Here is a 15,303-nt window from a genome sequence, read left to right as displayed (position 1 = left end):
GCAGGGCCCTGAGGAGCTGCACTGGGGGCCGGTTTGTTTACCGTTCCGGCTGAGCATCCATTAGCGTGAGGCTGGGCTCCCGTGCGGGGGGGCAGAGGAATCCTGCAGGCGGGCTCCGTGCCCCTCGCTTGGGGGTCTTGAGTGAGGATCCCCCGTTATTCACAGGCGATTCATGGTGCTTAAATCTCTTTGGCTGCCGTCTGTCACACAGAACTCCTTATAAAGTGATGCTTAATGTTTGTGTGTTGTTTGTTTTTTTTAAACCCTAGCATTGCTCGGCAATGGGTAGTCAGAGACTATAGAGAGCATTTAGATCTTTTACACGAAAACTGTGTTTCTGGCAAAATTTGCTTACCTCTCTTCCTCAGTGTATTTATTTTGTGCATTGTGTTGCAATGACAATCTGTATCAAATTTGGTTCTGCCAGCTGTTTTTTGAATCGGCTAGCTTTGCAGCACAAACCACTCAGTGATTGTCATTGTGATCTCAATCTTAGTTTTGTAAATTTCTGTGTATGGGATTTTACTTCTGACATTTCTCAGCACTTTGTTATTTCCTTTAACTCTCGTCTCTTAACATTTCTTTATTGTGTAAGTTTGTATATTGCCTTTTACATCACTGCTGCTTCCAGTTTCTTGTCAACATGTTTTTCCTTAGATGTGGCAAAGGAGGCCTGGAGAAATTATTCAGAGAGTTGTATGCAACTTGCCTGAATGCTGCATCCTGTATTTTTTTAACTAAACAGGGCCTGTGTTGGTTTCTGCCCATTCTTTGGTCTTTCACTCTTCAGTGATGTAGTTCAGGGACCCAACCCTGTCAGATCCTTAGTTCTGTGTCCTGAAATGACTCCTTATGAGATTCAAGTAAGTGAAAGGGTATATGAAGAAGACAGGTAGGGTGGAAGGAGGGACTGGACAGCTCTAACTTTATTTGATTTGAACTGCTTTGATTTAAACTGCTGCTTTTGGCCAAAAGTTCTGGGTAAGTGGAATAGTAATTAGGAAGCTTAAGGAACACTAGCAAAAAAGCAAACAAGGTAATGCCATGGGCAGACCAGAAAATAGTAATAAACAATTAGGAAGATGTGAATAAAATGGAATGTGTGTAGTTCTGGAGTCCCAGATATGAAAGCAAAATGCCTAAATCTGTAGAGGTTATGAATGAGAAGTCAACAACAACAAGAAAAGCTTGAGTGTTTGGGCAGTAGAAGGAAGCCTTGTTCCAAGGCTAATAGGGGATACTTTTGAACCCCCATGGTGTCACTGTTGACTATACTAATTTTCTTCAGCCTGTTTTCTTTATGCAGAGGATAAAATTTCAGGTAGTGAGGTAAAAGATTTGTAGAGAACTTTTTTTTGAAAAATAATCTTGCAATAGTTGAAAGTGAGTTTCCAGGGATATTAAGAGAAGCATGTAAAGAAACTGTGTGCTCTTTTCACACTGCCCACTTAATACACCTGACTTAAGCTACTTGTTAAACTACAGAATGGGGAGACTTAATGCGCAGGGTGCAGGGAGTTATAAAGGAAATATAATAGCAATAGGCAGCACACAGTCTGTCAAATAGCCTTCTAAGTGCTCTTTCAGCAAGAGGATGTCCTCACTTGGGAGTATTGGGCAGTGTACATTTTGCCTCCACAGAATAAGACAGTGGAGATAGTGGACAGGAAGATAGTGTAGCTGTACTGTGACAACTAGTTTCTAACTTTGGACAATATTTATTTTTTTTCTTGATGCTTCTGTCTTCTCTGCATATGCTTTTCATTTCTTTTTTTTCCTGCCAGTCTTACTGTCAGTTCTTGGCCTGGCTTGGAATTAGAGCTGTGAGACTTGAGTTAGTTGCTTAGAGGGGAGAGAGGCATTATATGTAGCACGATTAATGAGTATTACAACTTGAGTTCAAGTTAATGTCAATAATGGTTACAGGCCAAAATGAGCTCCCATGTTTTGAATATAGTGGGGGTTTTAGTAAAAACAAAGCAGTTCATGTTTTGCTGCTTCCTAGCCTCTCACTCTTGGGTAGGTATCCTTTGCTTGTTGACATTATACTTAAGTTTGTAAACACTAATACCATAGATACATGGCATATGATCACTTGCTGAGGGACAAAAAGATTTGTGGGCATAATGTAACAGGAGAGTACCTTTATGTTTATATTCTTCCCTGGACACTTGTTGGTATAGAGAGAATAGTTACTGGGCTTAACAAACTTGCTTACATTGATTTCATTTTTCTGTTGGTTGGCTTGCTTGGACACATAGAATATTAATCTAGCTTGTACTTACCTTTCTTTTGGAGTCTTTTTGTAGTGAGTGCCCCTAGGGAGCTCTTCACTTTGCCTTCCATTGTTTTGTAGTCTACCTGTTGATGCCAACTGTAAAGCAGTTTTTCTGCTTCTTTCATGTTATATTTTCCCTGCTCAGATCACTTGGTAGAATCTATTTCCTGTTGTTACCTGCAGAGTCATGGCTTGTAATTCTTCATCAAGGCACAGCAACTCATGAAAATTTAGGTGGGCAGATAAGGTATGTTTGATGGAGCATTGTGTGTATGTATAGTCTTTGTTCAACCTCTCCCTGTCTTTTGCCAGTTAAGTCACTTCCTCTGCTTCTTGCAATTTTGCTTATTTTGCTATGTCTGTTGAAATTCTTATTCACTAAAAGTAGCCTGTACTTTTTATGAGACTGTCTTTAACAGTAGCTGCTTCTTGGATTTTACTTGCTTTTCAGCACTGAGTTAAACAAAAAAACCCAACAAATTTCAGATTATTTTATTTGTGATGATGATCAACTGTCCTGTGACCAAGGTGCTGAAGGACTCGCTCATCTTCTCTTGCCACAATAGCTGTCAGTTGGAATCAGTAGCAAAAACATGCTCAAATGCATCTGGCTTTGCCTTTTAATTTGGGACTGTCACTTATATGGGTGCTACTCCTATTATGCTGATCAGCTGCCAGGATTATGCAGATATATTATTTTAAATGTGCACAGCTTACTAATTTATTTGTTTTGCAAAGTCAGCTAACATGAAAGTGTGTTTTTCAAACTAAAAATTATAAACAACAATTTTGTTACAAACTAGAAGACTATTGATTTTTTTAATTGGCTGTAGGCAAACTAATATTAAAGGTAGGATTGGGAATTGTGTCATAAATATGCCATAAGATATTTTTAAATGTATGAGAGTTCTTCTTTTTCTGAATTTTGATGGGAAAGGTACTAAAACGTACCTTCTCTCTGCAGCAAATTCATAACTTGAGGATTTTTTCTGTTCACACAAGGGGATTGATCAAGTTCCCCTGACTTTTTTATTATTATTTTTCATCAGCATTACAGGACTGGAAAAGGAAAACCCAGTTGAACTCTGAGTTTCACTGTAGCATTACTACTTGTGGGCAGTATGCCAAACAGCAGTTCATGTCAGCAGAAGAAGCCGTATTGGTTACTTGCACTAAGTGACCGTGAACCTGTGTGGATTGCTGCCGCTAGGAATTGAACCTTGGACCTTGGCACCTGAGACTCTTCAGTTTCTTGTGTCTGACTGGAAGACTCCGATTTGTTGATCCTAGCTGTACAAACTCGGGTGTGGGTGTGTGTGTGGACCTGCTGTTCAGTTAGGAGCAAAGAGCTGTATAGTTGTATGAGTTATATGTCGTCTTGCTGGCTACGAAACAACTTTTAAAACCACCCAAGCGTGCTGCGGCATAAATCCATGGTCTGGCCACCTGTTGCAGTATAACTTGTCTGCTTCAAACAAGTCACCTTGGATTACGTTTTAATTCTTGTTTTCTTGTGCTTTGATCACTGAATAATTTTAGGAGAGGCATGTTGGAAAATGTCCGATTCCGATAATCTCAGGTTTGGCTTGCAGTTGCATTATTACTGGAGCAGCTCTTGACTTTTCTGTGAGTGGAAACTGGCATTTGAAGGTATTAATTATTAACACTAGAAAATTACATGGTTTGAGTGCCTGTGCACTCTGTTTCCCAAGTTAATTTTCACTACTGTGTAGCTGTTGTTCAGTAGATGTTTTACCAACTTAACATGATGTAATTTTCTTAACAGAACAGGATTTTCTATGAACAGAGTAACAATATTCTTTCTGTAATGGAAGTTATTAGCAAGTGTCTTCAAAAGCAGTATTTCTTACCTATGGGAAATTAAAATTAATGTCCTTTTTATGGCTGCTATGGGTTTGAGATTTTGAGGTTTGGTTATTTTATTTTTATTATTTTTTTTTTAGCTTTTTAAACCTTTTTTATTTTGAGAGAGTGCTTCTTTTTATATGTTTGGGGTTTTTGGTTTTTAGGGAGTTTTTTGAGTTTTTTTAGGGGGAATGTTGTTGCTTTGATTGTTTGCTTGGGGGTTTTGTTTATTATTTTTCTATTAAAAATAAAGAAACATGAGCATTTGAGACCTTGAAGCATTTATTCTTATTTGTTGAGGTGTGATAAAAGCTTGACCCTTGTTGTCTTTTTGGCGGCAACAGAGTGACTGTTATGAAGCAGCTTGATCATGTTAACTTCCAGCAGCTGAACTCATAATTCCAGAGCATGATTTCAGCAAAACTACCTGCCATGTATATTATGTCTTAACAATCAAAATTTTTTATGGAGAATAAAGGCAACAATACCAAATACATAAATGTTAGAAGACAAATGTTACTGCTCTTTTAAGCAAGAAGCTTTTTTCACTTGCATTGTAGTTAGTGTATAGAAGATGTTGTGCAGATTGGGGTTTTTTGTTTTTAAAAATCTATTTTTAACGTAGAACTGTAAAAATAGGTGCCTATGGCGGATTCATAAAATCATAGGATGGTTTGGTCTGGAAGGGACTTTTAAAGGTCATATAGTCCAACCTCCCTGCCATGAGCAGGGACAGCTTCAACTAGATCAAGTTGCTCAGAGTACCATCTGATCTGACCTTGAATGTTTCCAGGGATGGTTCTACCACCTCTCTGGGCAACCCGTTCCAGTGTTTCACTGCCATCCTTGTAGCAAACTTTTTCCTTGTAATTAGCCTAAATCTGTCTTCTTTTGTTTTAAAACACCTACCTCTTGTTCTATCACTACAGGTCCTATAGAAAAACTCTGTCCCTGTCTTCCTATAACCCCACTTCAGGCACTGGAAGGCCTCCCCAGAACGTTCTCTACTCCAGGCTGAACAACCCCAAGTCTCTCAGCCTTTCCTTGTAGGAGAGGTGTTCCATCCATCTGAATTCATACTGCCCTTCAAGCAAATACTGCTGTATATGGAGTATAGTTTATTTGCTGCAAAAACTCACACAGTACCTACTAGATGAAGCCAGTTAGTAGAGTAAGATAACATTGAATATTTTTGCTAAATGTTAAAAAAAAAATAAAAAAATCTTAATCACAGTCTTGGTAATTGTGTAGGAGTTTCCTCTAGGTGACAGGAACTTGAGGTAGGTTAGTGGTTTCTCTTTTGATCTTTTTTAGTTGCCTGCAAATCCTTTAAAGTGCATTGGGGCTAGTTTTCATTTAACTTGAGGAGGCTTTAAATTTATGCTCATAAACTTTTCTTAGCTAGCCAGCTCTCTTTCTCCTCACCCTCGTAAAATTACTCCTTATACAGTATTAGGTGTATATAACTATAATTCCTAACAATTGATTAAAACTGGAAGCATAATCCTTGAAACAGGAAAAATAAGATTATAATAACTTGCCTTGCTTTTAGGTTGAATCTCAGTTAAGAAAAGCAAGCTTGTGAATGTATATGCTTCAGCACCTTTCATTTTGTTCGTTGTGCAGTCATTACTGTAAAGTTTGGTCAGAATGGTGGGATAGAAGCAATGCAGCAAATCAATAGTTTTTGCAAATGGTTTTGCAAATTCAGGCTTCGTTTTAAATTGAGATTCCTGTGCTTTATTGATACAATGTTTTACTTGTTTCTTTTCTAGATCCTTTTCAGAAACGAGTGAGTGTACTTGTATACATCAGAAAGTTGGACACATTTCTCTAGTTAGTTGGAAATGTAACTAATTTAAAGTTGATTTTCTGTTAAAGGTTGGGTGGAGAGGAAGTGAATACTTTTATGAAGAAAAAAGAATTTCCTGCTTTTTATGCTGAAGAATAATCAACTACATTTTCATTTTTTCTGTGTTTGTATTTTCAGATTACAACTGATGGAAAGCCCAAGATAATTGATATAATTGATACAACAGGCAGTGGTGATGTGACTACATGTACCATTGTAGAACCTAAAGATGGAGAAATTACTGGTCTTTCTGGAAGAACTTTGAAGGTGAATATTTGTTGGTGCAGAGGGACCACTGGGCGTATTTTTCTAGTTTAACAAAAAATTTAGGACCTATTTTGGTTTCTGCAGAACTTACTTCCTTTTAACCAGATCATATCCAAAATTAATACTGCATGCAGCCATCTTCATATGGATTGCTTCTTGATGACATTTCATTTTTATTTGTCTCTATATCAAATGTTCTCTATAGCTGAATGATGTTGTGTACAGAGTTTTGTTGGAATCTTAATAATAATTTAGTTACTCTTTGATCGAGTTAGCATCTGATACAGTTTTGGAAGCTGGAGGAAGAGAACCTGCTAGCATGCTTTAAAAATATCAAACATGATTCTGTCTTTAAAAGTGCAGGTATTTTCCACATGTATATAAACTAGGAAATAGTGTTAAGCTCATGGTAGATATTTCTAGGGACTGAAAAAACTGAGGACCTAATTGTAGTTTTGATGCGTTCTCATATGAATAGAAAAGACATGATGTAGGGTTTTCAGAAAGGAAACAATAAGAGGTCTGCTGCACAGAACCACTGAAGTAACTGTCATGTTCTTGACTGGCTGCTTAGATTGATGTGGTAATGTGGAGACATATATTATTTTTATATCTCCATGTTATCAAATTTTTTTATGAATTTTGCATAAAATCTGATTTTAAGGGAGAATCTGTTGCTTTCTTTTGCTGTTTCTACTAGGAATAGTGAATCTGATTTACTAAGAGTCTAAACTACGGCAAGGTATGAAATTAGACGTTCAGATGTTTATCATAACCATAATACCCTTCATGCTAGTGTGCTTCTTTTCACTTATGGTACTATTATTTCCCCAGACCTACCCCCAGAAAAGGTTGCTGCTGGGGCTATATGTTTTAAAAGTAGAGTATCACATATCAAGAGATGTTCAATGGCAGTGTCATGTGAATCGATATAGATTCCTTTGTAACTGGATTGAAATTGCCATGTCATGTTGTTGAAACTTTGTGTATTGGTTACTGACATGGAGACAGGGAATTGAACTGGTGGTGTTTAAAAGTCTGTTCTTTTAAGCTCTCTTTACACAGTGTTGTGTTATTATGGTTTTTTATGCCATTAGTTAACTTATTTCTGAATATACTTTTCCTTAGATTCCAGCAAACTGGGTAAATCCTTCAGGCAAATATCACATCGGCATAAAAAACGGCTATGATATCTATCCTAAAGCTCTTAAGGAGAGAATTCAGGTAAGGAATTACGTTTTGCTTCTATTATATAGTCACATTTCACTGTTCTGATTCTTAAGTTTTTCTAGGAAATTACAGGATGTGATTTCCTAACCCATGTAGAGAATAACTAAAGCTATTCTCTCTGAGTTTTGACATGATCTATTCCTTCTGTGATTGTTAGAAAAACAGGAGGTGGCCTGGTCCTCACAGTGATCCATTGACACAAAAACTAGAAATCACCAATATCTATTCTTTTCTGTGTGTAGCAACTGATGTTTATTTCTAGTATTATATTGAACTTCCTTAGCCATTGTGTCTCAAATGAGAGTGTTCAAATTGTTTTTGTACTCTACATACTTTGATATATGTGTATGTCAAGATATTGAGGAGCATGGTTTTCTTTTACAGAAAGAACGCAAGGAGAAACTCTGGGATCCTGTTCACAGGCTGGCTTTAGCAGAGGCCTGTAGGAAGCAAGAAGAATTTGATGCTGCTCATAGTTCTCCATCACAGGTTTGTATAAATCTAAATAAATTTGTACATATGTTGTTTGCAGCAATTTGTTGCTGGTTGAGAATATTAAAACATTTTATGGGATGAGTGAAGGAAAGATACTTGAGGTTATTTTGGCAGATAGCTTGCTGGTGTATCATGATTATTTTATAAAGTCAGTCTTATGGGCAGTTGTTGGATTTGCTTAACGTTGTTAACCTTCTAAACTTATTGTCAAATATAAAAAGGACATTGCTTCAAATACTTTGTAGCATGTTTTTAGTAAATGTTATTTTTAATCTAATACTCTCTTATTTTAAGGCTGTCATCCTTGTTGTGCTTAAAATTGGAATCTTCTAAATAGATCCTATATTTTCTAGACTAGGTACTATTTCAGTGAAGTACCAGAAATGCCTCAGGTCACTTCTGTATCATTTTGCAATCTGTAAAATTTATTTTTTTTTTTTTTTAAACGAGGACTTTAAATGTTACAATTAGAGAAATCTGAAATAGTTATACATAATGGGTCAAAAACAAATAGTGCACAGTTGAAGACCATTGAACTTCTACTTGTTTGTGACTCCTAGGATAGCCTTACATTCTTGATAAAGTGATGGAACAAATGTATAGCATCGGAAAGGAATATAAGAATACCTATCTTGTAATAATTTTAGAAATACTCTGTGTTTTTTCTTGCCTTACTAGGTAAATAAACTAATAAAGGAAGAACTTCAAAATCAAGTGGAACTATTGAATTCTTTTGAGAAAAAATATAGTGATCCTGGCCCAGTATATGATTGTATAGTATGGAATGATGGTGAGACCTGGAGGTAAATGCTGAAACCTGTCTAAAATGTCTTGTTCTACACACAAAACAATAGCTTCTTTTGAAGACTGTGTTAACTTCTAAATCTTCCCTCTTTACAGAGGTCTTAAATATTTTCTTTAAAATAATCCTGCTGTATCACTTGAGTTTTGCGACCAAGTTCTGATCCCAAATAAAGATGCAGTACAATGAAGTCTTATTAAAGACAACATAATAGCTTTAATGAAATTTCTTCCTTGAAGAAATTAATTGTCTGAATTTCCATATACTTGCTTTTCAAAGACAGATGTATTTTAGTTTAGAACATATCAAAATCAGGGTATTCGGAGATCTTTGTAACTTCTGAATCTAAGTGTAAATAGCCAGGTTTAAAAATACCAACTTAAATCTAAACAAGACACATAAGCACAGAACAAGGCTTCTTGAAGTCTTTGTGGTACTGTTAGCTGGGGGGAGGGTGGTAGGCAGATAACTGAAAGTTTACAGCAGCTGGAAAGTTGGTTTGTTTGTTTGGGTTTTTTTCTCTCAACAGAGCCTGCATAGATACAAGTGAGAGTGGTGACTTAACTTGCTGTACAGTGCTGAGAACCTACAAAGAGGCTCAGGAATATGGATCTTTTGGAACATCTGAGATGTTGAATTACTCTGTTAATATATACGATGATGGAAACCTTCTTTCTATTGTGACAAGTGGAGGTAAGTGAAAGTAATCTTGAAAAAAATTTGCTGCTGAGCAGGTACCATGAGAAGCAGCAGTTTGTCTTGGGGCCTGATTCTGATAATGGAAATGGCTCAAGGCAGCTGTCTTAGTCCGGTGTTCATTGCTGTTACGGCAATCAAGATCAATGTTCATGTTTTCTGAACTAAACCTAAACTGACAGCTGATTATCAAACTTCCATTTTTGTCTGAAATATTGCCAGCCTTGTGTTCATATGCACACATACATAGAACGTATATACTTAGATACTCTTTAAGATGCTTGTGCATCTTAAAGCCTACAATCAAAAGAACCTTCCTTCAAAGTAGGTTTTTTTTGTTTTCCTTCTTAAATATAAGGTGATGGTTGGTTTTTTTCTAGTTGCTCTCCTTTGCACTTGTGTAATTTAAGAATCTTAAATAAGACATTAATGACCAAAAGGGTTATTAATCTTTATTTTGGTGTATCAAACTTTTTTTGGATGGTAAGTATGACTAGCTGTATCTCCAGCCACTCTGAATCCATGTTGTGTGTTCTCTATACAAACCTGTTTTGTTTTGGAAGCGGCCAGAGTGCTTAAGGTGGTATGGTTGTATTTAATTTGAAAAATGCTCTTAATTTTTCATGAAACTTGTCCTATCTCATTAGAACTACAGAAGTAGTTCTGATTTCTAAATCAGAAATTTTTTTGAGATACACCATTTTATGAGTCTGCACACTTCTAATTTTTTTTCTTAATCCCTACTTGAGTCATCTCAGGTATAATTTTCCTAACTCTGAGCCTTTTAAGTAACTTTTCTTAGTGGAATTAAGTTAATACTTCCTTTCAGTGTACCTGCTGTCTCCTTTCATGTTGCAGATTGCTGCTGTTTACTGCTTTTTTTATTTTCCTTAGTATAATATAACATTTATCAAATAAAGTTATTTGAACCCTGTGTTCATTTTGTAGAATCACAGAATCATTTAAGTTGAAAAAGACCCTTAAGATCGAATCCAAACATTGACCTAGCGCACTGCCAACTCTACCTCTAAACCATGTCCCCAAACCATGTTCAGGATAGGGGTTCAGCCACTGCCCTAGGCAGCCTGTTCCCATGCTTGACAACTCTTTCAGTGAAGTAGTTTTTCCTGATATCTAATCTAAACCTCCCCTGGCACAACTTCAGGCCATTTCCTCTTGTCCTATCACTTCTTACTAGAGAGAAGAGACCAACCCCCATTTCACTACAAGCTCCTTTCAGGTAGTTGTAGAGAGCCAGAAGGTCTTCCCTCAGCCTCCTTTTCTTCAGGCTAAACAACTCCAGTTCCTTCAGCTGCTTCTTTCAGGATTTGTTCTCCAGACCCTTCACCAGCTTCACTGCTCTTCTCTGCACACGCTCCAGGACCTCAATGTTCTTGTAGTGAGTGACCCAGAACTGAACACAGGATTCAAGGTGCAGCCTCACCAGTGCTGAGTACAGGCGCACAATCACTTCCCTGCTCCTGCTGGCCATACTATTTCTGATGCAGGTCAGGATGCCATTGGCCTTCTTGGCCACCTGGGCACACTGCTGGCTCGTGTTCATCCAGCTGTCAACCAGTTTCCTGCCATCCTTTTCTGCTGGACAGCTCTCGGGGTTGTTGTGGCCCAAGGGCAGGACCTGGTACTTGGTCTGGTTTAATCTCACATAATTGGCCTCAGTCCATCGATCCAGCCTGTCTAGGTCTCTCTGTAAAGCCTTCCTCCCCTCAAACATATCAGCTTGGTGTTATCTGCACTTCTACTGAGGGTTGCACTCAATGCCCTTGTCCAGATGATTGATAGAGATATTGGAGAGAACTGGCCCCAGCACTGAGCCCTGGGGAACACCACTTGTGACTGGCTACCAGCTGGATTTGTATAGGTATAGAATCAAAGCATCATTTTGGTTGGAAAAGGCCTTTAAGACCAAGTCCAACAGTTAACCTAGTGAAAATTAATTGAGCTGTACTATATTAAATTGGTATAATTGAAGTTCACTAAACATACAGTGATACAACTTTTCATTTCACAGGAGCACATGGAACACATGTGGCTAGTATTGCAGCTGGATACTTCCCTGAAGAACCAGAAAGAAATGGTGTGGCTCCTGGAGCTCAGATTCTTGCAATCAAGATCGGTGATACACGGCTAAGTACAATGGAGACTGGCACTGGTTTAATAAGAGCTGTGGGTATTTCACTGAATAAATTATTAATGTCAGCAATGTCACTAACTTGTAGAATACTGTGGAACATTTTCTGTTCCACTTGGTTATATTCTGTATTTATATGGTTCTAGAATGTTTCTAACAAAAAAAAAGGCAACCCAACAAAACAGCTAAACACCCCCCACCCCAAAAAAATATAAATATCCAAACCGTACAGACATAATGCAGCAAAAAGACCCAGAATATGTTTTAAAACATACCTGAAGACTTATGTTCTTGTATAAAATAAGACTTGTGTTAGACAGAGCAATGTCTGGCTGGCTCAACACACGGGCTAAGTTACTTGTATGCTTATTTGAAGTTCCTTATTCTGTTTTGTGAGTATATTTTTTTAATAGTTACTTAGATAATTATAGAATGTTTAAATCGAAAATAGAGACTAGTATCTACCTATGTGGCTGAGTTTGTTTTAACTATTTCTTAAAAAGTGAGGAGGAACGTAATTCCTTTTTAAGGCCCAAGACCTTTTTCCATGTAGTGAGTTGATGGGGAAAAAATTCACACAAGAAAAGGAACTGAAAATAGAAAATCATATCTGTGTTCCATGGAATGTCTTGCTGTAGGAACATGGCCATGTGCAATAATATTTATATGACTTTTTGGAATATAAACAAACTGTACTGGGAAGGACAGTTTTATGTTATTGAGAAAGGACATTTGAGAAAACACTAATGATGTCTGCACTTAAAGTCTTAATTTGTAGCTTGGAACATGGCAAGAACAAGACTGTTCAGAGAGTGATTTTTTTTTTTTTAATAATTGTTCACTGGGAAAATACCACTTAAATAACTGATTAAAATAAATTATTTTATTTTGTAAAATCAAAATAAACATCCCTTTTTCTTAGATCTGTAGCAGATCAGTTTAAGTAGATGGGGTTTTTTTCTGTTCCTTAACTGACTTGTTCTATGACTAGTATGTATTTTGGCTTTTATTTTTACTTTATCAGATGATAGAAGCAATAAAATACAAATGTGATCTTGTCAACTATAGCTATGGAGAAGCAACACATTGGCCAAATTCTGGGTGAGTACTATTGTGGTTAACATAAAGTACTTTAGTATAATGAAAGCAGAATTACATTTGTTAACCTTTGTGTAAATTAGCTGTCAGTAAGAATGAGTTGTCCAAGCCCAAACGGTTACTATAAATTTAATTGTTGCTGTTTACAGTTTTAACTATCTTTGGAAGTTAAGTAAAACTATTGAAAGTGCTATTGATGTATAATACAAACAATATTTTAAAACAATAAAGAATTTTTGTAGTTGGAACACCACATAACCTGTGGGGGATTTTTGGAGACCTAATATTGCTACATAACTGTTACTCCTTTTTAAAACTAGAATTTTATTAATTATTTTTTTTTTTAGTCAGCTTCTGTACTGGAACCGCCTCTGCTAGCTGTGGGAAGCAGGCTGCATTACATTTGTTCCTTGTTCTTGACTGTTTCTACCAGAGATGAGAGTTTTGCACTGTGGGAAGAAAGCAACATTGTTGATGGAATGACTTTTTTTTTTTTTTACCCTCTTTACTGGAGCCGACTTTGCTAGCTATTGAAAGAAGGCTGCAGTAAATTTGTTCCTTGTTCTTTTCTATTTCTACCAGAGAGTCAACTATAGCTATGGAGAAGCAACACATTGGCCAAATTCTGGGTGAGTACTATTGTGGTTAACATAAAGTACTTTAGTATAATGAAAGCAGAATTACATTTGTTAACCTTTGTGTAAATTAGCTGTCAGTAAGAATGAGTTGTCCAAGCCCAAACGGTTACTATAAATTTAATTGTTGCTGTTTACAGTTTTAACTATCTTTGGAAGTTAAGTAAAACTATTGAAAGTGCTATTGATGTATAATACAAACAATATTTTAAAACAATAAAGAATTTTTGTAGTTGGAACACCACATAACCTGTGGGGGATTTTTGGAGACCTAATATTGCTACATAACTGTTACTCCTTTTTAAAACTAGAATTTTATTAATTATTTTTTTTTTTAGTCAGCTTCTGTACTGGAACCGCCTCTGCTAGCTGTGGGAAGCAGGCTGCATTACATTTGTTCCTTGTTCTTGACTGTTTCTACCAGAGATGAGAGTTTTGCACTGTGGGAAGAAAGCAACATTGTTGATGGAATGACTTTTTTTTTTTTTTTCCCCTCTTACATCAGGAGAATTTGTGAAGTAATTAATGAAGCTGTGTGGAAACACAACGTAATCTATGTTTCAAGTGCAGGAAATAATGGTCCCTGCCTTTCTACAGTGGGATGTCCTGGTGGAACTACATCTAGTGTAATAGGTAAATAATTTGTTTTGAAATAAAAAAATCCAGAGTATTCAGCTTTTGTCTTTACAAGCTTTGTACTTACGTTATATGTTTCAGATCACCAGTTGATTGCTGGACTAAATCTAAAATACTGAAGTCTACCAGGCTACAAGATTAGTTCTAGGCAGGCACTTGCTCTGTGCTTACGTATAAAAATGTAGGTTGTAAATTTCCTGTAGTTTGAGACCTTATTTATGAAAGAAACAGATGGTCTTGATTTGATGTGGTTTTGTATAAAAGTTACAAAATTGATTTCTGTGGTCTGACATATTTGAAGATACCAAGATTATTTTCTGAACTGTAACTGTCTGAGCATGTGACTTCCCTTAGACCATTATCTGCTGGTAAATGCAATTTGTTAAAGAATGCAAGCAAGTTGGATTCTAATTAATCTTCTGGAAAGTCTTTTAATTTATCCTGAATTGTCAGAACCACAGTTTTACATCCTCTCTCTTAATGAGATACTCTAATTACTATTTTTAGTGAAACAAAGCTTTTTAATTTGGATATAAAATAATCCACTCAACCTAGACAAGTCCTTCTAGGGGAAGAATTCTTTCAGCTGCAGTGCACTTCTGTCTAAGTCTGTTACTGGCATAAGAATTATTTTTTCTGATGGGCTAGTGTATGTTTTTGATATTTCAGTTAAAGACTGAAGTATAAGACTTAGCAAAATGTCTAGGATTTAGGGGTAACTTCCATAGTCGTAATTTTTATATAAATCCTCTCTGGTGCTTTATTGCTGTGTTACACAGGATGCTTGTTAAATCTCGTCATTCTCATGCAGGGAGTCTGGCATGTAGACATGAAAGGTGGAGAGGCAGCTAGCAGAATTAATTAAGTAGAATTAATTTCAGAACAGCTAGGAGAATTAACAGTGATTACTTTCTGAAAGTTAATCTGCCATTACACCACTACGGACACTAGAAGTTGGAACTGGCACTAACAAGCTCTTTTCAGGTCTGAATTGGCTTTGCTCTTACAGCACATCTACTCTGTCAGTTCAGCTTAGATGTAACGCTCTAGAGACTGATTCTCTCTCTATGCAAAGTAGCTTACTCCTTGTCCTCCATCTGGAGTGAACTAGATTGGGGTATTTTTGTTTTCTGAGGGTAAAGCAAAATAGTCAACAGCTTAACTTAGTTCACACAGACAGTATAGACACGGATCTTGCCAAATTTGTTTGCCAGCTTGATACGGTAGTGTTCTACCATCTTGATAGTGCTTGTGCCATAAAGAAAATGGAGGGTACACTTTAGAATAGGTACATAG

General features: G+C 36.7%; 1 protein-coding gene across 1 annotated transcript in view; it reads left to right on the top strand.

Moving 5' to 3' along the window:
* The first annotated feature begins 842 nt into the window (after positions 1–842).
* Positions 843–15,303, top strand: part of TPP2 (tripeptidyl peptidase II) — a 55,374-nt gene continuing 40,913 nt past the window's right edge. The window contains exons 1-9 of the mRNA XM_009997975.1: positions 843–863; positions 6,135–6,263; positions 7,392–7,487; positions 7,878–7,982; positions 8,667–8,791; positions 9,320–9,483; positions 11,519–11,673; positions 12,663–12,739; positions 13,877–14,004. Coding sequence (XP_009996277.1) covers positions 843–863; positions 6,135–6,263; positions 7,392–7,487; positions 7,878–7,982; positions 8,667–8,791; positions 9,320–9,483; positions 11,519–11,673; positions 12,663–12,739; positions 13,877–14,004 — 1,000 coding nt within the window. The remainder of the gene's footprint in view (positions 864–6,134; positions 6,264–7,391; positions 7,488–7,877; positions 7,983–8,666; positions 8,792–9,319; positions 9,484–11,518; positions 11,674–12,662; positions 12,740–13,876; positions 14,005–15,303) is intronic.

The sequence above is a fragment of the Chaetura pelagica genome, unplaced genomic scaffold, assembly GCF_000747805.2.
Source record: "Chaetura pelagica isolate M959 unplaced genomic scaffold, ChaPel_1.0 scaffold123, whole genome shotgun sequence".
Taxonomy (NCBI): domain Eukaryota; kingdom Metazoa; phylum Chordata; class Aves; order Apodiformes; family Apodidae; genus Chaetura; species Chaetura pelagica.
Note: the sequence above shows the minus strand (reverse complement) of the source record. Positions and strands in the feature narration are given on the sequence as shown.